The sequence below is a fragment of the Cervus canadensis genome, chromosome 21 (genome assembly GCF_019320065.1).
Source record: "Cervus canadensis isolate Bull #8, Minnesota chromosome 21, ASM1932006v1, whole genome shotgun sequence".
Lineage (NCBI taxonomy): Eukaryota > Metazoa > Chordata > Mammalia > Artiodactyla > Cervidae > Cervus > Cervus canadensis.
Window position 1 is genome coordinate 12,465,216 of NC_057406.1, and position 21,223 is coordinate 12,486,438.

At 54.4% G+C, this 21,223-nt stretch overlaps 1 protein-coding gene across 9 annotated transcripts in view; it reads right to left on the minus strand.

Annotated features, from left to right (window-relative positions):
* Window positions 1-21,223, minus strand: part of IQSEC3 (IQ motif and Sec7 domain ArfGEF 3) — an 88,576-nt gene that overhangs the window by 25,850 nt on the left and 41,503 nt on the right. For all 9 annotated transcript variants that reach the window (XM_043441494.1, XM_043441493.1, XM_043441499.1 and 6 more), the window contains exons 3-5: window positions 16,427-16,700; window positions 7,678-8,792; window positions 5,603-5,764 (exon numbers count right to left, since the gene is read on the minus strand). In XM_043441494.1, the coding sequence (XP_043297429.1) occupies window positions 5,603-5,764; window positions 7,678-8,792; window positions 16,427-16,700 (1,551 nt within the window). The remainder of the gene's footprint in view (window positions 1-5,602; window positions 5,765-7,677; window positions 8,793-16,426; window positions 16,701-21,223) is intronic.

A 21,223-nucleotide genomic window follows, 5' to 3' on the forward strand; every position in this document is an offset into this window, starting at 1 on the left:
ACTGCTCAGCTCTGTGGGCAAGCAACCCACCTTCTCTGGTACTCAGCTCCTTCACTGGGTGCGGACTCCAGCATTCACCTCAGCGCTGCCGGGAAGAAAGAACGTGGCTCTGCGTATGAGGCTCTTGGAACCATGCCTGCTGGCACACGATACACACTTGACACATGTGAGCGCCCACGCACTCACACACGGCCCTCCTGAGAAACCCCGGGCGGGTGTGACCCCCCAGGACGCCCCTCCAGGAAGCCCCCTTGCACTGAGCAGCCAGTGTGAGCCACCCCTGAGTTATCACACAGGATTGAGAGAGACCCTTCCTGGGCTAGGACTGGAGGGCTCAGGAAAGGAGTGGGTGCTGGGTTTGTTCATTTTTATACAGAAGCCCAATTTCCCTGTACCCATGACCAAGCCAAAGGGAGTCTCAACTCTGGACTTGGAATTCATCCCACTCTTGAACTTGGAGTTCCAGGGTCTCCGTGTACAGGAGTGAGTGATTCTGAAATGCCAGTGACTGTTAACTGTTAAGGAGAATCTCTCATCCGTGTGTGTGTGTGTGTGTGTGTGTGTGTGTAGGCAAGGGTGGAGGAAAGGGCACTGGAGAGGGGAGGGCTCGAGGTCATAAAACCCCAAGACACCCCTGTTAGAAGAGACCTTCTCCTTCCATCCCTCTGAGTGGGGGCAGCATCAAGTTTTCAGAGTTGTGCAAAGCCTCCTATCCGTGTCTGCCCCTGGCCTCTCTCCATCCCCCTCCAGACCCACCAGGGTGGGCATGGGTGCCGGCCTGCTCTCCCCTTGCCTGTGGACCTCCTCGGGAGCAAGACAACCCATCGGAAGCTATAAGCAGACAACGTCCAGGACCTTCTGGAGTCGACGCTTCCCAGCGAAGACAGGCCAGCGCATTCCAGCCTGTTGAGTTTGACAGACAATCTGTCTTCATTTCTGAGTGTCCCCGAAGAAGAACAAATCTGTTACACGCTGGCCGACACATTTCCAGGGAAATGAAATAATGAAATTTGACTGAAACGTCCTACTTCAGTATCTAACAGAGGATGGAGCAGACGCAGTGCAAGAAGGAATCCCCCAGGGAAAGCTTCTCTCCCACCCTGCTCCCCAGGACTGCTCAACCCCCAAACCGCCCTCCCTGCTTCTCCGTGGGAAGGACAGATGCTGTCCACGTGCGCGGCAATCACGCGGGCCAGGAGGGAGGATGCTGAGAACCCGCACGCAACAGCCCCCCATCCACTGGCCTTCAAACCTGCTGAAGCGAACACTTCAGGAAGGAAATAGAGCAGAGGCAAATTTCCCAGCCGTGTGAAAACGGAGAGGGGAGTGCTTTCAGCCCCCCCAAGAATTCCGACCCCCACAGCCCTCCGGCTCCCACTGACCTTCCTTCTCAGCACCAGAGGAGGGCTTCCTCCAGGCTCGGGGCGGCCCCTCCCATCCCCAGCAGTGAACTGAGACCTGCCCTGAGGAGTCTGAGGTTTCCCTGTGTTAGGGGAGGGGCCGTGGGGGGAGTGGGGGGTGAGGGGGTCTAATGCCCTGGGCTTCTTTTTATGCCCTGTGGTTTTAAATAGAAAATACAGTAACAGAAATAGCTGACATTTTAAAAGAATTTACTAAGCATCAGGCACCGAGTTAAGCACTTCATATCCATTTTAAAATTTAATTCATATGACTGGTTCTATTATCCCCATTTGACAAATGACAAACTTGAGGCTGGCTTCTCCTAAAAAAAAAGAAAAAAAAGGGAGAGCCAAAACCCAGGTAAACACGGGAATGGACATGGCCCTTTGAGCTCAGAATGCCTTCTATTATTATTCAGTAAAGCCTGGTTGGACACATTCCTTCTTGGAATGGGGCTTTCATGGACTAGCACAGAAAGGAATGAAAAGAGAGGTCAGCTTTTAACAGCACCGAGGGCCTGATTCTGGAGGCAAATATCACCACCTCTGTGATGCTCAAACGCAGATCAGCGTCAGGGGCAGATTCCGTCTGGTCCGCTCACCCTGTCCGCCCTCCTCCCAGGCCCTCTCCCTCCAAGAGACCTTTCCCCGCCTCTCCCCTTCCTGTCTGGCTGTATCTTGGAGAGTGTGGCAGTTTGGGCTGTCTCAGTCTCCAAGAGGAGGGGTGATTTATGTCTTTTATTCAGTAAACAGCTTTGTACGGATGGATGCGACGGGCTGAATGTCACGGGTGGGGGCAGGGCGCGCTGCGGAATCCCCTCACTGTTGTGTTTCCTCTGATGGGGGGAAGGAAGGGGCAGGGGATGCTGGCTTGAGCCGCAGGGAGATGCCAGAACTCCCAGGGCCTGGCAGCCCCGCCAATGCCTGCCTCTTTCTGCCTCTCCGTCCTCTCCAGGCACCTTGCAGGGGACAAACCAGGCATCCGGGTGATGCAGACTTGGGGGAGGAGCTGCCACGTGCAGGCTGGGTGTGCCAGGGCCTTGGAGCCCAGGGCCTGTGTGGTTGCAGAGCAAAGCACGCAGGGTGGGGGGCATTCACTGGGGCAGAATCCGGGCTCGGCTCTGCCCTCCACCCTCCCCAAGCCCACAGTGCCCACTGGAGGCTCCTGGGCCCCTCGCCTCTCTTTCCACGTTCCTCCTCTCATCTCTCCCCATTGACACCTAGGTCTGTATCTTTCCTGAAGCCATGCCTGTTCCTTCCCCTTTCTATATACACACACACAGGTACACATGGGATACCCAGCTCAGCCCTGGTTCCCTACATACAGTAGGCACTCAATATTTGGTGAATGAGTGGTGAATGGCCATCCTGTTCTCCTGAGTGCCGCTCTGGGTGGCTCTGGCATGATGACAAAGCATGCTTTAGGGCAGAAGATTTTGCATGATGCCAAGATGTTACAAACGCACTAAGGATTGGGGAAAAAGATAGATTCACCCCTGGTGCTGGAGGGACCGAGCTAACACAGCCCAGCCCAGCCCAGCCCAGCTTCTCTGCAGGTGAGGAAGCTGAGGCCTGGAGCAGAAGTGACATGTAAAAGCTCCAGAGACTGTTAGGAGCAGAGCAGGAGTCAGAGCTGGCCTCTCGGGTCCAGCCACTCTCCTCTCTCCCCACTGCCCCCTCATCCAAGCCTGAGCCCGTCCAGCCGCCAGCCCAGCCCCCAGCCCTGTGCCCTCCCTCACAGAAGCCGGTCTGAGTCTCCAGCCCACACACTCAGTCTCCCGGGGAGGATGGGCAATTAAGTTTTCGATGTGCTGCTCAGCACAACCTGGGCTGGATAAAAACCATGTGTTCCCTGAAGTGCAGGCCGGGGGTGGGGGGGAGCTGGGAGTGGAGGGGGATGGGAAGCAGGTTAGAATTCCAGGGCCAGACCACACAAGACCTGGAAAGGTGGGAGAGAACAGACAAGGCAGTCAGGGCCTGGAAGTGAAGCTGCCACCGCTGCCCCAGAGGAGAGGACAAAGCCAGGTCACCCCCGGGTCGTGGGGCAGCTGGAAAGAATGAAGCCATCAGATGCAGCAGCTCCACTTGCTCATTGGTGGAAAGGGGACAAAGGCAAATGAAAAGGCCGGAGAGATGAACCAGAAGAAAAGTAGGCGAGGAAAGAGACAGGAAATTGGCTTTCTCCTCTTGCGCAGTTCCTCAAAGCGTCCCCGGAGGGTGAAGGGAAGCATGTGCATTTGTGGGTCTGGGCATCAGGAGGGACAGCCAACTGTCCAAAGCCACCAAGTCAGAGACAGGAGAAGGCCATCAGGGATCTCAAGGTCCCTCGGATGGGTCCCACCTCCTCTCTTCTGACGGCATTCAGGTAACAACTACCCCATCATGGATTTAGGGGACAGCTGACCTCCCCTCATAGCCCAACCCCTCCACCCTCTAGGTATGGAAGCACAGGCCATGGCCGGAGGGCAGGGGCTGTCCCAAGACACAGCACCAAGGCTGCTCCACAAACAGAAGCCAGGTCGGGACTTCCCTGGGGCTCCAGTGGCTAAGACTCGGAGCCCCCAGTGCAGAGAGCCAAGGTTCGATCCCTAGTCAGGGAACTAGATTTCATGTGCTGCAACCAAGAGTTCACGTGAAATGAAGTGAAGTGAAAGTCGCTCAGTTGTGTCCAACTCTTTGCAACCCCATGGACTATACATACAGTCCATGGAATTCTCCAGGCCAGAATACTGGAGTGGGTAGCCTTTCCCTTCTCCAGGGGATCTTCCCAAGCCAGGGATCGAACCCAGGTCTCCCACATTGCAGCCAGAAGGGAAGCCCAAGAGTTCACATGCCAAAACTAAAGATCTTGCATGCCACGACGAAGATCCAGCACAGCCAAATAAATAAATGTGAGAATAAATAAATAAATAAATAAACAAATAAATAAATAAATGAGAAGCCAGGTCTCTAGCTTCCACCCCAGGGATACTGACAGTGACCCTCTTGCTTCTAAACCTGGAGCAGGATCCCTGGCCCTCTGTGGTGGGCCTTTGCTGCTCCAAGAGCAAGTACAGGAGGAGGGGGTTCTCCCAGGACCCCTGAGGAAACACTTCTGCTGAGTGTGCTCAAGGACAAGGGGGTGGGAGAGAAGTGGGGAGGGCTCCCTACAGAGCGGTGACTTTGGAGAGGAAGTGAGCTCAGGGAGCCAGCGGAAGAGAGGAGCAGCATGGAGTCAGGAGGGGAGGCAGGGGTCCGGGGCAGACTTCACAGGGCCTCACCCCTCTTTGGAGAGGCGAGGTGGCTCCAAGGTCCTGCTCCTGAGCCCTAGGGAATCTGCCCCTGCCGTGAGGCTCACCTACCTACCCATAGCATCATACCCATGAAGTTGAACCAAGGCAGCCCCCTCACTCCCCCCACCAAATACCTCATCTATTGGACTTTAAAACAATTTTTTGATTGTGTGATCTTGGTGGTCAATCTATCTTTACGCAATCGTAGTTTCTGGTGGCTCGGTGGTAAAGAATCTGCCTGCCAAGCAGAAGATGTGGGTTCAATCCCTGGGTTGGGACAATCCCCTGGAGAAGAGAATGGCAACCCACTCCAGTATTCTTGCCTGGAAAATCCCATGGACAGAGGAGGCTGGCGGGCTACAGTCCATGGGATCTCAAAAGAGTCGGACATGACTTAGCGACTACACAACAATGAATGTACTTTCTGGCTCTAAAAACCCTAACCCCTTCCTTTCCTGCCTCATGGTTCCTCCACGATATGAAGTGGATGCTCAGGGGCTGGGGGACTGGACAGGCAGCAGGTGATGCTGAGGGGTCAGTCCCCCAAGTGGTGATGGCCCCAGCACTGACACAGCCCTCTTCCAGTTTCACTCTCTTGCCTTTTGGTCTCCCTGGACCATTTCTGTGCTAGCCCCACCCCTAGCCTCATCCTCATCGCAGGTGCCTGTGGGAGGAGCACCCTGGCTCAGTAAGCTGCAGGATAACTGGAGAGGAAACTGGTGATTGGCTAAGGATCATGGGGATGCTGGCTTCTTTGACCAATCAGGAAGCCCCTAGAACTGGTGCCAGGACTTCTGGGAATCCACTCAGACTTCAGAAGTCCTGTCTTGCCCCTTGTCCTTCCCTAGCTGAGGTCCCAGGCCACCCAGGAGATCCTGGAGTGGAGGGTGGGTTAGGAGGGTGGGGCGGAGCCCGGAGGTGGCCACTCACTCGAGCACATCGCGGTTGAACTGCTTCTTGCTGTTGCCCAGGAACTCGCCGATCATCTGGCGGCTCAGGCCCTTACGCTGGAGCAGGAAATGGGCCACTCCAATGGGGGTGTCAGGGATGAAGCCTCGAGAGATCAAGAACTGGATGCCCTTGTCTGGGTTTCTGGGGTGGGGTGGGGAAAAGAAGTAGAGAGTAAGGCAAGATGGTCTGTGATGCCTTTCCTCCTTTTCTTCTAGCCCAGGGAACCATAGAAGTGCCTAGAGGTCCCTGGGTAGAATTCCCAAGAAATGCCACTATTGCTTCTGCTGCAGAGGGCCTCCCTTTCCAAAGGCTCTCTCCGCACATGCTTCTGAACCTCCCTGCCCAGGAGTGAGGATGGTGCGGGGCTGGGGGAGGGCTGGTCAAAGCGGGCTCCAGAGCAGGTGGAGGGGCGTCCTTTCTGTCTTCAAGCATCAGTCCCACTGGATCTGATCTTCAGGCCCCCAAGCCCTCCTCCCACCTGTATCCTGCTCTCTCTACTCAGGATCCATGTTGGAACCGGGAAGAGGGTGAATTGGGAAATGGAGGTGGGATCTCCTACCACATCCCTCTTCCCTGTGCATTGTAGACACAAGAAAGACCCTGCTCCCCAGGGATTACTTTCCCAGGCTGGAGTCTCTGTGAGTGGGTGTGGATGTGGGTGTGGGTGCTGTGATTTAAGGCAAATGTGCTCCCAGCCTGGTCTGCAAATCCCTGCTGCTCCCTGAGCTGAGTCTTACTGGTCCAGGAGAAGATAAGGACAGAAATAGAGGGTAAGCCTTTAGACCCGTTTATAGCAGGCTGACATTTTCAGGACAACCAAGCATGTGACTGTTTTTCTAGCAACTCACGTTTATTGAATTTTACAAAAGTATCAGCCCACGACATACTGAGTAAAAACCCAGGCTGATCCTTCAGTACACATCATTTGAGAAGCACTGCCTTGCGGGGCCAGGCATCGGTGTGGGCCTGGGGAGGCAGGGCTGAGGTTACACTCATCCCAGTGGCTGCCTGATATAGAAGAAAGAGCACTGGGCTGGGGGTCAGGCAAATATGACTTCACCCAGCTATGCTGCTGACTAGCTGCTTCACAGTGCTCAGCTCACCTCACTGTGTGAGTCTGATTCCTGTTCTATAAAATGGCATAATAATGCTCTCTCTAAAAATTTGAAGTTTGCAACGTATTATCTCAGGCAGGCTGTTGAATATAAGCTTGAGGCCAGAGGATGTGTGTTGCTCATCTATGTGGTTTCCGGACTAAGCACTCCAAAAATCATTGCGGAATGAGTAAACGAACACACAGGTGAATGGTTTCTGCCTAGTCCTCACTGATTAGTGGGAGAGATGCTGTGTTTTCCAGTTCAGGTCTATGAAGGAAGGGGTGAGTGGAGGGTGGAGATGAGTAGGTGTACTTGAAATCTCCCTAGGATGGGTCTGTGTGTTTCCTCTGCTTGCCACCAGCTGTATACCTCTTGGTAGCAAGGAAAGTCTGGCTGGGGGCTCTGAGCTATAGCGGTCATTCATATCTGTATGTCCACGCCCCTGCTCTCTTCTGTTCCACTTCCACTTGCATCACACTCCCCTCCTGTCCGCCCCTCCACTCCTCTCCTGTTCCTTGCACTAGGTCTCTGCTCCCCTGACGTTTCCTCCTTCCATCACTCTCTCTCTTCTCCCATCATCAACCCCATGGGGCTGATGTTCCCCATTTCCCCAACTTCATGTCCCACCTGAGTGATTTCTGTTCCATCCTTCTATTATTTACTTAATACTGCATTTTCTCGTAAATTCTCTCACTTTTCAAAGCCTTGCTTCTTCCCAGCAGTACTAGTGGTCAAAGCATCGGTTTGAGGTATTTTAGCCCTCGTCCTTAAAGTAAATTCATACCAATTAAAAATAAAATGTGTGCTCCCCTACCCAGTATCTCAAGGAGCAGGTGTGTCCCCCAGGCCCCCAGGCCCCCAGGGGAGGCCTCTGGGTCCATGCGGCCCATTCCCAGGAACCTCGCTCATGGTAAGTGCAGGTGCCCCTTTTTCCCCCATCCCCCCACCCCGACTTACATGTTGAAGAGGTTGAGGCCGATGCGGTACAGCCGCTTGCGCAGGGTGTCGGTGGACAGCGTGGGTGACTTGCAGCTCGCCGGGTTCTCGCAGTGGTAGCGTGGCAAGCTCAGGATCATGGCCTGCAGGGCCTCCTTGGAGGCCGAGGCTGACGCTTCGGAACTCGACTTGGCTGATTTGGTGGACGTGCTGCTGCTGCTCAGCTGCTCCGAGTTGTCCCCGACCTCCAGTTCGGCCTCGGTCCTTTTTGCCGCCTCCTCGGTCTCCTCCTCTTCATCCTCCTCCACCACTGGCCCCGCGGCCACGGGCGAGCTGGCGCGCAGGGCCCCGCCGGCCTCCACCTCTACGCTCGGGTCCTCAGCGGGCGCGGCCCCCTGGTCTGCACTGGGGGCCTCGGGGCCCTCCGGGGCCTCCTGTGCCCTGGCCTCGCCCTCCTCGGCCTTAATCACCGCGGAGTCTGTGGGGGCCGGGGCCGTCTGCACGCCCAGGCAGTTGGCCACCGACAGGGCCGTGGAGGAGGAGACAGAGATGTTCTGGCTGGCGATCTGCACTGTGACGTCCCGGAAGGCCATCATGAGGGTGCTGCCGTGGCCCTGGGGCGGACTGGGGGGCTCAGCAGGCTCGGCCCCGGCCCCCGGGGAGGCGCCCTCGGGCTCCCGAGCCTCGCTCTCCAGGCCCAGCGGTCCCGCGCCCGCGCGCAGGGCCCGGTGGATCTGGTAAGCGCCGCTCTCCTGCAGGGAGCACATGGTCTTGAGGCTCCAGGTGCTGAGGGCGTCGTCGATGGACTTGGCCAGGGACTGCACCTGCTCGGTGAAGGAGTCCTCCAGCTCGGTGAGCGTGCCCGCAAAGGTGGGCGGCAGGGAGGGCGACCGCACCAGAGGCAGCCCCGCGAGGCCGCAGCCCTCCAGGAGCGCCCGCTCGGCCGCCAGGCTCTCCGCCGTGGGCGCGCGCGCCTTGCGCAGGGAGATGCGCCGCGGCAGGCGGCTCTCCAGGAGCGAGTTGCGGATCTTCTCGAAGTTCTTGCTGAGCTGGTACTGGCGGAAGGCGGTTTGGATGGTGCAAGCGGCGCGCCGGGACACCAGGTGGCCCCCGTACTTGTGTTCTAGCATTTCAATCTGCAGTGAGGACAGAGAGGAGTGGGAGCGCGGTTAGGGAAGGGATGTGACAACGCTTTCGGAGACCAGGGCAGGGGGTGACCTGGCTGACCCTTTGCGGAGGCCTGGGAAGGCACAGCTAGGCCGGCACTGAGGAGCCAAACTCTGAAAACTCTGTGTGATGGCCTCAAATGCCAGGTTGCTGCCAAGACTCCTAAAGGTGTGGGGTGTAGGATTGGATTCTGGGGTTGGGGATACCCACGGCAAGGGTGGGGCAGTTGCCAATGGTAGTAGGTGATTATTTCCATATATTCACATATGGAAGTATTTATTTCTGAAATGTGTGGTATCTTGAATTTGTATTAAAGTATTTCATCAAAAAAGTAGAAGGGTTAGATGAAACAATATTAATTGGAGCTGGGTGATGGTTAAATGGAAGTTTATTATACTGGTCTTTCTACTTTTGTGTATATTTTAAATAATAGAACTGAAGATTAAATAGAAAGGTTAAAAAGCATTGCCACTACTCCTGTTCACCTGCTTTCTTTCTCGGTATTCATGTCACGAATTGGGGTCGTTTCCTGTTTCTGGGAGCCGCATAAGAGTTGGGGTTGAGGTTTGATCATCTGTGTTCCCAGTACCGAGCCCAAGGGCTGGCACATGTCAAAGCTCAGTAAATGTGAATTTAGTAAAAAGACAGATGGGTGATGGATGGATATTTCAACAGTGGGAGATCCTCCAGCTATCATGTTCTTCAATTCAAGTCACCTCTGTTCCCAATAATGGGAGCTGTTCCTATCAGGGCAGGGCTTGGTGGGGCTGATGGTGAGGTGGGATAGCGGGTGCTACTTCATTTGGGCAGATCTGGACCCAGGAAAACTTCAGGCACTGGCCAGTCTGTCCTCAAGGCCTTTCGTCCTCTCCCCCCAGCTCTCTTCCCACTCTGTGGTCTTTTCTCTTCTTGGGTGGCTAAGCACTCACTTTTTCTCCCTTATCAAAAATCTCTCCGGGGAAAGGACTAGAAAAACATTCTCTTTGAGGTGTGAATGACCAAGAGAGGTTAGCAGTGGTTCCTCCTGGGCAGTTTTTTGCATGTAAACAACAGACAAAGACTGGACAAAGGGGATGGGCAAAATGGTGGCACTGTGGTGGGTTCCATCAGTCCTTTGGGAAGCTTAGGAAGTGAGAAAGTATTCCTGGGCTCTGAAATTGTGGCCTGTTGCCAGTCACGTGCCGTACACTCCACTTACAGAGTGACATTCCTGAACTAAGAATCGGGACTGGTGGCTGGGGTCGACAGCTCAAGGCAAGACCACTAGCCCTCCAACCTCCCCCAGGATCACGGAGAGGTGGGGTACAGACAGAAAGGCCAAATTCCATCCCCCAGTACACAGAACCCTTCGACGTGCTTCCTAACCTCACCATAACGTTCCTCTCTCAGGCTGACGATCTCACCATCTCTTGCCTCTTTTGTAAGCTTTCTTCATCCACTAGTCCCTTCTACTTGCATTTCCAGCCTCCAGCCCAGCATTGGTCCCTTTCCACCAGGCTGCAGACCCTCCTAAGTCTCCCAGACTGCTTGACTCCCCCGTTCTGGGGCACTAGCCCACTCTCTATTTTCCACTAAACCTACAGGCAGACTCCTCTACCTCCTGTGCCTCAATCTGTGAGCGAATGCCGAACCACTGGCCAGCCCTGTGTGCCCTGACTGCTTGCAGCTGCCTCTTGCTCCCACCAGCCTTCTGACTCTCCAAAGGATCACCTCAAAGTGAACTTTAGTCAATAAATCCCATCCTCAACTCCCCCACTCCCCAATTTTTCTGCAGCTTTGATACTTTATCCTTTGAAACTCTGTCCTCAGCCTTCATGACCCAGTCTATCTTGGTTTCCCTGTCTCCCTACAGCTCCCGGATCCACAGGGTCCCTAACCATGCTAGCGAAGAGTCATATGCGTTGCCCTCTTCCATTCTGCAGGCACATCTTCATGATTTTCCTATGCTGGACATCATCCTGACTTCCATGTGGGAAGTCTTCAGAGCAGCCCCGGTAGCTGATAATTAACAGCTAATGAAGAGGGAACTGTCTTGGGCAGAGCCTTCATGGCAACTCTATATAGATGTTTCTGGGGCTAATATCCTCTCACCTCTTGTCTGAGAACCTCGTCTTCTTCCATCGTAACTTCACTGCACTGCGATAGGTGAATGAGCAAGCCCATGGGGAAACACCCAGCCCCAGATCCACCTCTTCCCTGCTGGCTGACCTTGGACACGTTTCTTAACATCTCTGAATCTGTTTTCTTGTCTGTTAAATGAAGCTAATCCTGCTGACTCTGCGATTTCATTCTGTGGTGAGAATTCTTATTTCACATGGTACCTGGCACACAGTAGGTCAAAGCTCAATAAGTGGTAGCAATTTGATGGTGAAGTGTGGATTCCGTGACTTTCAAATCTCCATGCCTAGGCTCAACCCAAGACCTACATTTCCAACAGTCCATTGCTCCCTTTCCCCGAAAGGAACCAGCTCTCAGTGATATCCCAGCTCCAGTCTGGGGACCTGGCATTTGTCCCTGGGTCCTCCTCTGGCTTATCCTCTGCATCTGTCAAGTGCAAAGTCCTACAGCGCCACCCCTCCTTACCTTCTGCCATCACACCACCTGCGGTGCCCCTGGACTCCCCCCTTGGACACTCTGGCAGCCCCCGGTTGCTTCCCTGCTTCCTCCTCCAGCACCACCCACCTTGCACTGCATTCCCCTGAGCAGTGTGCTCAGAGAGCAGGGTAAACACGGGCCTTCCTGTCGCAGGAGACCCTTGCCCTAAATAAGTATAAACACCCTGTCCTGGCGGGTCTGGGGCTCAGCAGCCTGGCCCCACCCACCCCGGCCCCTCCTACTACAGGAGGTCCACTGCTCACATGCCAGCCCCACCTCCTGCCCCTGCCCGCACCCCCACATACTGGGCTTTCCTGCCCCAGCACTTGCTCAGCCTCCCCACCTCCACATCCCCCTACAACCCCCAACCCCCCCACACCCCTCCTCACACCGTCACCCCCTCTCCACCCTCAGCTCCTACCCTCGCCCTCTCCTCCAGGCAAAAACGTTTCCCCTGTCTTTCAGTGTCCCTCCCCCAAGAAGCCTCCCAGTCCCCCAACCAGAACGGGTCTCCCTGCCCTGAGTCCCCTGGAGAAGGTTCTCTCCTGCTTCTCTGACACTGTTTCCCCGCTAATCTTGGTGGTGCTCATCTAACTCAGGCTCCCTCCCTTCCTGCCCTCCCCCAGACCCCTCCTAGAGCAGAAACTCCTGGAGGCCCCGATGTGTCCTCATTGTCTCCTCCACTGGTGGCCTCAGCCCAGAGCCTGGCCCGGAGCCACTGCTCCTGATGGCCTCTGAATTCAGTCCTGGGAGCCTCACCTTTTGTTCCCATCATGTCATATAGCTGGCTTCCCCTCACCCCAGCCTCATGCCTGCTGCCCACCCCTGGCTCCCGGCCCCCATAGGCAGAACATCATTCTCTGTGCCCACCGCCATCCTGACCTGTGACTGGGGCTTCATCAATGTTTGCACCCTGAACTAAACTCAACCCTCTCCTATGCCCCAGGGGAATGCAGTCCAGGCTGTCTTCTATGTCTAGGCTTGGGGCCAAAGGCTGCACCACTCCAGCCCCTGCCCCATGTGTGTTCCCCTCCCCCATACCCAGAGGCCTGGGGGACACTACAGTGCCCCTCGTCTGCAACATCGCCCCAGCCAGGCCCTCTCACCTGGGATTTTGGACTGGCTGATGGAGTAGGCCAAGCAGGTTGGTGAACTGGGGGAATAAGGATTGTCCAGGATCCCTTCCAGCCTCAAAACTGCAGGATGTGAGTGACTCGTGAGGACCACAGGAGCAGAATACTAAATCCCAGATCTCAAAAAAACCTGAGATGGAGTCAGCCCCTGACCCAGACTTCATGCCCCTCTCCATCCCCTCAGGTCTCTGAGCTGTTACCTCCCCCTCTTCATCTTTTGAGCATCTTCTCATGCCAGGTGCTGTGTTGGGCACCAGGGATATAATGATGGACATCTTTGCCCTGCCTTCAGGGAGAAGTCAAGTAAACAGGAATGGTGACCCAGGGCTGGAGGGCAATGTCAGGGAGTACCTGAGTGCTGGGGGATCACTGAGAAGGGGCCTCCACCGTAGCCTTGGGAGAGCTGCAGTGGAGGAGGAAGGCACAGGGAAGTAAGTCCTAAAGCAACAGAAGGAGTGAGTGTGGACCAGTGCAGGAGTGGGGGGCAGGGCATAGAAATGCTAGCAATTGAGGCAAAGGGCTATAGGCAGCAACCAAGGCCCAGAAAAGGGAAGGAACTTGTCTAAGTTCCACACAGTTCATCTGCAGAAGAGAGAGCTGTGGAGTTCCATCTTTTGTAAACATATGCCGTGTTTTCAGTCACTCTGCCCCGACTCCTCGATCGCTTTTTGCCAGTATTCTTGCCTGGAGAATCCCATGGACAGAAGAACCTGGCGGGCTACAGTCCATGGGGTCTCAAAGAGCCACACACAACTGAGCGACTAACACTCCCACCCCTAGCCTGTGCTTGGCCTGGAGGGTTCCCTGGGCCAGGGGAGGGGGGCCATTCCCCAGGACAGGAGGACCCGGCTGCACCCCTACCAGCCCTCATCTTTCTTGCCTCACTTCCGCCCTCCTGACACGCAAGCCCATCTACTAGAACTACACCCACATGAAAAAGGTCCACGGTACCTGTTAGAACCCTGCATGACTCTCCATGGCCCCTAGTCAGTGAGAATTAAACTAATTCCCTGCCCAGGCCAAGGCAGGAGTTTGGTGCCTCTTTTGGTGTTACTAACAGGCCACTCCTTCAACTGAATGGTAATCTCTTCGGGGAGCAGGGAGGGACCATGTTTCTTTTTTTTTTTCTCCATGTTTCTTTCTTTTGGGTATCCCACTTCCTCATTGCTTTGCTCATCAAAGTTATTTAAAAAATATTCACTCGATGAGCTCTTACTCTGTCCAAGACCCTCTGCTGGATGCCGGGCGATGGGTGCACAGATGAACAGGAGATGGTCTCTGTCCTCAGGGAACTGACAGGACGCTCTCATCTAGCCAGCTGACCACCCCATCACACCGTGTCGCTCCAGATGGGCTGCCTCCCGGCTCCTGCTTGGGCATTCCCCACCCCAGAAGCAGGACCTGCTACATCTTTAGCAGCTCTTATTGTTAATTAAGCTTAAAAAAAAAAAGGCAATAAAAAAGAAAATAAAACCTTCCTCTCCTATAAGTTTAATGCACTAGTACCACTATTTTTATTTTTTAGAACTTTTTATTTTTTTGGTCCCGGCATGTGGGATCACTGTTCCCCGGGGATCAAACCTGTGCCCGCTGCATTGGAAGCAGGGAGTCTTAAAGGCTGGACTGCCAGACAAGTACCACTATTTTTACCTGGAATGATAGAAAATAATCTGATCCAGCCAATTCACATTCAGCTCTTCAATGTTTAAAACTCGTCTTCATGTCTACAATTTCCCCATATGACCCTGTGAATGGGTGTGTGCTAAGTCACTTCAGTCGTGTCCAGCTCTTTGCGACTGAAACCCCATGGACTGTAGCCCGCAGGTCCTCTGCCTTCGGATTCTCCAGGCAAGAATACTGGAGTGGGTTGCCATGTCTTTTTCCATCATGTGACCCCAGCCAATTTGTTTTCTTTCTTAGAAGAACCTCAGAACCTCAGGGTTCTCTTTGTTGCCTCTTAAAGTGAAAGTGAAAGTGAAGTCGCTCAGTCATGTCTGACTCTTCGCGACCCCATGGACTGCAGCCTACCAGGCTCCTCCGTCCATGGGATTTTCCAGGCAAGAGTACTGGGGTGGGGTGACATTGCCTTCTCCGTTGCCTCTTAAAAGAAGCCCCTAAAACCAGACAGCCTGACCAGTACCCAGTGTGGGGCTCCGGGCAGCTGCCTCCTTTTTGCTGGTTGTTCAGTTGCTCAGTCACGTCTGACTCTTAGCGACCACATGGACTGCAGCACGCCAGGCTCCTCTCACTGGGGGTTTTATCTACACGTCTGTGAAGGCCTCTGGGCCCACTTCTCTGGCAGCGGCTTCACTGGCTGTTGATTTATCTTGAGCTTGTAGTCAACTCAAGCCCTAAGGCCTCTCGCCCAGGACCAAGCCTGCTCGTTTTATGCTGCGGGATTTTCAAAGCTAAGAACAGAACTTGAGGTTTTTCCCTCTTTCACTTTACATTTTCCATTTAACCACATTTCTGTCCTAATTAGATTTTTTTTTTTTTAATCTGGGATTCTGTTATCAAGGTATTAGCTGTCCCCTTTCGGCAATGCATCAGTCCCTTTTCAGAATGGTTGAACAGGGCAGAAGCAAGGAAGTCCCGACTCAATCACCTTGGAATCGGTGCTGATAGAAAAACCAGTGTTTTTTTGATAATTCCATTTGAGAGCAACCCACCTGACTATATTGTCAACTAAACCACTTCCTATCCCGTCCACATAGATATCACAGGAGACTTTGTCAAATACCTTACTGAAAGCCCTGTGGCGCATCATGGGCAGCTGGCCCCTGACCCAGGGTAACTGCTTGGCATCCATGCTCAAAGGAAGGAATGAGTCTGGCTGGGCTCACCTGGGCTCAACCCAGTCTTAGTGACTTCTCTACTAGCTTCGCTTCCAAAACTGTCCATCGGGTTAAGGAATGGATCTTTAGAACCTACACATTTTAGAGCTAGAAGGGACATCAGTGATGATTCAAGGTATAATTCCCAGTTTTGCTGATGAGGAAACCAACACCCAGAGTGCTTAACTGGTGTTTCCCAAAGTCACTAGAGCAAGAACACACACTGAATCCCACACATGTGGCTCCGGGCTCAATGCTGTTCCTCAACAATGCTAAGTCATAAAGTCTGTGTCTAAGCATGTTCTCACACACACACACACACACACACACTCACATCTCCTTTCAGGTCTCTTAATTTTCAACCAAAACAACTGTGCCATTGTCATTTGGGGGGTGTCAACGGGGACCCCGTGACTGACTTTTTCTCTTGCTGCTTCACAGAATGGAAGATGGAGACCCAGAACCCCTCGGTGAAGTTTGTTCTCCAATAGGGGGGCTTTCGTTGTTCAGTCGCTAAGTCCTGTCTGACCCTGCGACCTCACGAACTGCAGCATGCCAGGCCTCCCTGGTCCTTCGCTTGGACTCTCCCAATCTGGGCTAATCCCAGGAATCTTTAGTCTACCTGGAGGACACCACTGTCTTCAAAACTCATTTGAGCCTGTGTGTGCCTGAGCAGGGGGCTTGCCTGTTGGGTGGGCAGGTAGGCAGGGCATCTCTCTGGAGTAGGGTTGGGGGTGGGGGCTTCGCCTGCCTGGAAGTATGTGGGCCACTGGGCTTCCTGCAGTGGTGAGAGGGGCAGGCCCTGGACACACTGCCTGTGGGCTTGGCACTCCACGGGTGACCCCTGCCACTGGTAAGGCTGGTTGCAGGAAGAGCTGGCTGCAGGGAGGGGCAGTTACCCCTTTCAGCTGGGAGAACTAGTGGCCAAGAGGTGGGCCTGCAGCAGAGGCGGCCCAGACAGGGACATCCCTGGGACCCTGGACAGTGCCCAAGTCAGGGCCCTTCACCACCCTTCCCGCCCGCCTCGGAGGCCCTGGGTACCTGTTTATTCTTTAGGTCAAGGGAGATTTCGTAATCGGAGGCGGCAGGGGCGCGGGAGCAGAGCGCCGTCGCCAGGGCAGGCTGCTGCCGGCCAGGGGAGGCCGCGCGGTAGGGGCCGGCCCGCGGGGAGGCGCCCCCCGCCCCCGGCCGCTCCTCCTCCTCCTGCAGCTGCTGGGCTTGAGCCTTCGGGGCGTGGGCACTGGGTCTGCCGGCCGCCGCCGCCGCCGCCACGGAGTCCTCCGTGCCCCCACCGGCCTGGGCGCAGGCGCCGTCACTGTGAACGAAAGGCAACGGTGCTCGGTTGGGGGGGGGCGGGGTGCGTGTGGGTGCGGGGAGGGGGGCTGGGGCCCTCTGGCAGCTATGGGCCTCTGGAGGGGCTGGTGGGGGCCTCCTGCAGTCTTCATTAGGGTGGGGCTGTCTTGGTGTGCAAGAACTCCAGGCCAGGAGGAGAGCTTGAGCTTGGGAAGGGTCCCCGAGGGGCCAGAGAGGAGCTCGGGATCTTGCTTAGACATAATATGTGCGCTGTGTTGTGCTTAGTCGGTCAGTCATGTCCGACTCTTTGTGACCCACGGACCGTAGTCACCAGGCTCCTCTGTCCTTGGGGACTCTCCAGGCAAGAAGACTGGAGTGGGTTGCCATGCCCTTCTCCAGGGGATCGTCCCAACCCAGGGATCGAACCCAGGTCTCCCGCATTACAGGCAGATTCTTTACTGTCTGAGCCACCAAGGAAGCCCTAAGGGTAGACTGCCAGGCTTCCGATCTGGGTTACTTAACCTCACTTTTCCTGTTTCCCCATCTATAAAATGCTGTTGTTTAGTCGCTCAGTCGTGTCCGACTCTTTGCGACCCCATGGACTGCAGCCTGCCAGGCTTCCCTGTCCACCACTATCTCCCGGAGCTTACTCAAACACAAGTCCATTGAGTCGGTGATGCCATCCAACCATCTTACCCTCTGTCGTCCCCTTCCCTTGCCTTCCATCTTTCCCAGCATCGAGGTCTTTCCCAATGAGTCTGCTCTTCGCATCAGGTATAAAATGGGAATAATAATGGAACCTACCTCACTGGGATGTTGGAAGGCTTAAGTAAGCTAGAGAGTTCTTAAGGCAGGGTCTGGCTCCTGCTGCCTGCTCAGAGTGTTAACTACCATAGTTATCAGTGGTCTGCTTTCTGGCCAGTGGCTTAACTAGCTGAGAGGAAGCTGACCCCCGCTGAACCATCTCTGTCTTTTAGACGGCCGAGATGAGGCTGGGGGAGGAGTGATACTTCTAGATGAAGTCGCTGCCCCTCCGCAGCCCCTCTCTGGTGGAACCACGGACAGGAGCCACAGCTGCTGCCCACATGCCCCCCTCTGAGATGACACTCAGGCTGCTCCCCTCCCCGGCCAGCCTCAGAGTTCTGCCCCTCCCCCAGGCCCCCGCGCTGAGCCCTCTACAGCATGAAGCCTCCCCAGTGGTTCCAGCTTTCAGGCTCCATCTGCGAGAACCCCAGAGGGTCACTGCCTGCATCACAGAGGAGCATCTCGGCTCACGGTGAGGGCTCCAGTGAAGCCCCCTCCTGTGTGACTTTGGTCAAGTTGCTTTTTCTCTGAGCCCTGGTGTCCCCATCAGTACACGGGAGGCGCTGGTACTTTCCCTACAGGGTCCCTGGGAGGTGGAAAGGAGTTAGCACATTGAGGGGTTCGCGCGGCCCCAGGCACAGACTGAGTGCTCCAGAAACATTAACTTCTCTTTCCCCATCTCTCCACCTGACCCCGTTCCCTGGGAGCCTGGGGCTTGTATTCTATTTGATCCCTTTCTCCCCAGTTGGTGCTGAGCAAACAATGAGGGCTCCGCAAAAACTTGTTGAAGGATGAATTGAAGAGAACCCAAGACCCCTGGCAAAGCCTCTGCAGTGGACAGGGACCCTAAGGTTATCTAGCCCATCCTTCTTGTCTCAACTCCACCCCCCCGCCCCCGCCCAGGGAGGTGGGCTGGCTCTGGTTGGAGGGCCAAGCAACCTTGCGATTTATTTCTTCCAAGGCTTTGTCCCATGTAAGGTGCCCCAAATCGTGCCAGAGGGACTGCTTCCTTTTGCTTCTGCCTAACTTTGAAGCCTCCTAGTGCTAAAATAACCAAGGGTGAAGAGTCCTTCATTCAGCTCCATCTGTCCTCCCAGCCCTCCCCTGTACCCCACCACCGCCCTCAAACACGGATGAAGATGAGTTCACTGGCCGCCCTAGCAACAAGGAGCCTGACTCCTTGTCTCTGCATAATTCTTTGCTTCATTTTTCCTGTGGCCATCAATCGAGCTGTATAGTTGGATGAGCTCTAAGTATTGGGTTTTTTCACTGGTATCACCAGGAAGTTCTTTGTAAGGTCTAACTTCAACTTTCCGTGAGATAGAACACGCCCATTCTTCCCGAAGGTCACGTGTGCTATGCTGTGCTTTGTCACTCAGTCGTGTCAGACTCTTTGCGACCCCGAGGACTGTAGTCCGCCAGGCTCCTCTATCCATGGGATTCTCCAGGCAAAGAATACTGGAGTGGGTTGCCATGCCCTCCTCCAGGGGATCTTCCCCACCCAGGAATCGAACCAGGGTCTCCTGCATTCAGGCGGATTCTTTACCAACTGAGCTGCTAGGGAAGCCCCAGGGTCACATAGAAATAGCCTTTCCTCCATAGCACAACCTGCCTCCAGGGGACAGAATTTGCTCTCACCCATCTCTTCTCTGGACTGTCCTTGGTGCTGATGCCCAAGGCTTCTTCACCCTAGGTTTTCAAGACGCATTAGGCTCATACTCATTCAGGGGCCGAGGCCACCCATGGAGGTTTTTCCATGCAGGAGATCATAGGATTTGAATATGGGATGTGAAAGTCTTTGCGAACTTGGGGGATCAAGCAACTGCTCAGAGGAACACTCTGTGCCCAGAGGACCAGAATGATCTGTGTGTTGAAGTTCTGCATCACATCAGGGAAGGGTTACTTATGTGGGGCACTGGCTTGTGCTTAGAGGGCTTCTAGGTGCTCACTGCTCATGCCTGGTCCTGGCACATCTAGGACTCCTTGAGGTTCCAGCAACCACCCAGCTGTCCATCATCTCAGCTACCAGAGTTGACTTCCTAAAGTGCAGATGCTCGAAACCCAGCAGTGACTTTCTGGTACTGCTGGATATAGTTCAAGGGCGTTCATTATTTCACCAAATCTCCTTGTCCAGACTCATCTCCGGGAGTGACCTGGCCACTCTGTCTGCTGAGTGTTAGTCGCTCAGTCGTGTCTGACTCTTTGCAACCCTTTGAACTATAGCCTGCCAGGCTCCTCTGTCCATGAGATTCTCCAGGCCAGAATACTAGAGTGGGTAGCCATTCCCTTCTCCAGGGGATCTTCCTGACCCAGGGATCAAACCCAGGTCTCCTGCATTGCAGGCAGATTCTTTACCATCTGAGCCACCTGGAAACCTTCCTCAAATCTGCTGCACCCCCTCAGACCATCATGCCTGTACTGTCATTTCCTCCTGCCTAAAATGCCTTATCCTTTTTCTGTCTTGACAACTCTTTCAGGACTCACTCATTGTTCCAGGAAGAGTCCGCCCTCCAATGTGCTCCAATGGTTCTTGGCACTTGCCTCTATTTCATAACTGACCACTTTGTGCCTAAATTATTCACTGGTGTGTCTCTTTCCTCCACTAGACAATGCCATGTATAGCTTTTTATCACAGTTGCTTATCACCTAGGCTGGCTTAAAAGACATGTTTAAGAAATGTTAAATGGATAGAGGGATGGAGGGATGGATGGGTGGATGGATGAATGGAAGGATAAATGGATGGGTGAATGAATAGTATTTAATCTCTCACACTTTCCCAAGGGCAGAGATACTGTGGTGAGCTTGGTGATACAGCCCCAGACCCTTCTTCAAGGACTGACTTCCTATCCAGCCCTGGGGCTGCTGTTGAAGCTTGCCTTCAGCTGTCCGCTCCCCCAGCTCCTCCTGGGATTGTCTGAGCTGCGGTGAGCTCCTGGGTTCAAAGTCATGTTTTCCTCAGGGCAGTCTACATCCAGTGGCCAACAGTGGTTATAATGGTTCAGCCATGTGATCCAGTCTAGATCTGAGAGGTCAGTCTCCCTGCAGAGCTTGCGATGGGATTAGCCCAGGCTCCTAGTGGACATCTGTCACAGACTGACTTCTCTCCCTGTCCTGCCAAATGCTCCTGCCCTCCCCCCATGTGTGTTGACCCTAAGCATCCTCTAGTCAACATCCAGCACGCTGGACTCAGAGTCTGTTTCCCAGAGACACCAATGAACGATGAGCACCCAACCAACAATGGGCACCCAGCTTCTCTTTTTCCTTCCTTTTCCTTGTCAGCCAGGATTACCCTGGTCTCCCTGCTCCCAGACCTGTAAAACCTTTCTGGGCTCCAGACACCTTTGATAAAGACTCTGGGCTCTCTTCCCAGAAAATGTGCATCTTTTCATACATGCTGAGTTCTACCTCCACACTCAGAGGCTTTACAGACTCCATGGATCGAGCTGAAAGCACTATTCTGGAGGGATGGTCATGGGTTTCGTCCATGTGCTGAGGACTGCGCCAAGCACTTAGGGCTGGCACCAAGAGCTGTAGGCAGCTCAGCTCTGGTCATACGGAAAGAAAATGTCAGGGTTCACACGCCACCTGGCTTTCAGACGCCAGCCACTGTTCCCTCAACACTGATGGGTCCTCGCTCACGGGTCAGAAGGCTTGAGTGGAAGGAGCCCCTGTTCCTCTGACTCACTGATTTCAAGCAAAATATATTTATTCTGCACCTCAGTTTTCTCATTTGCAAATGGG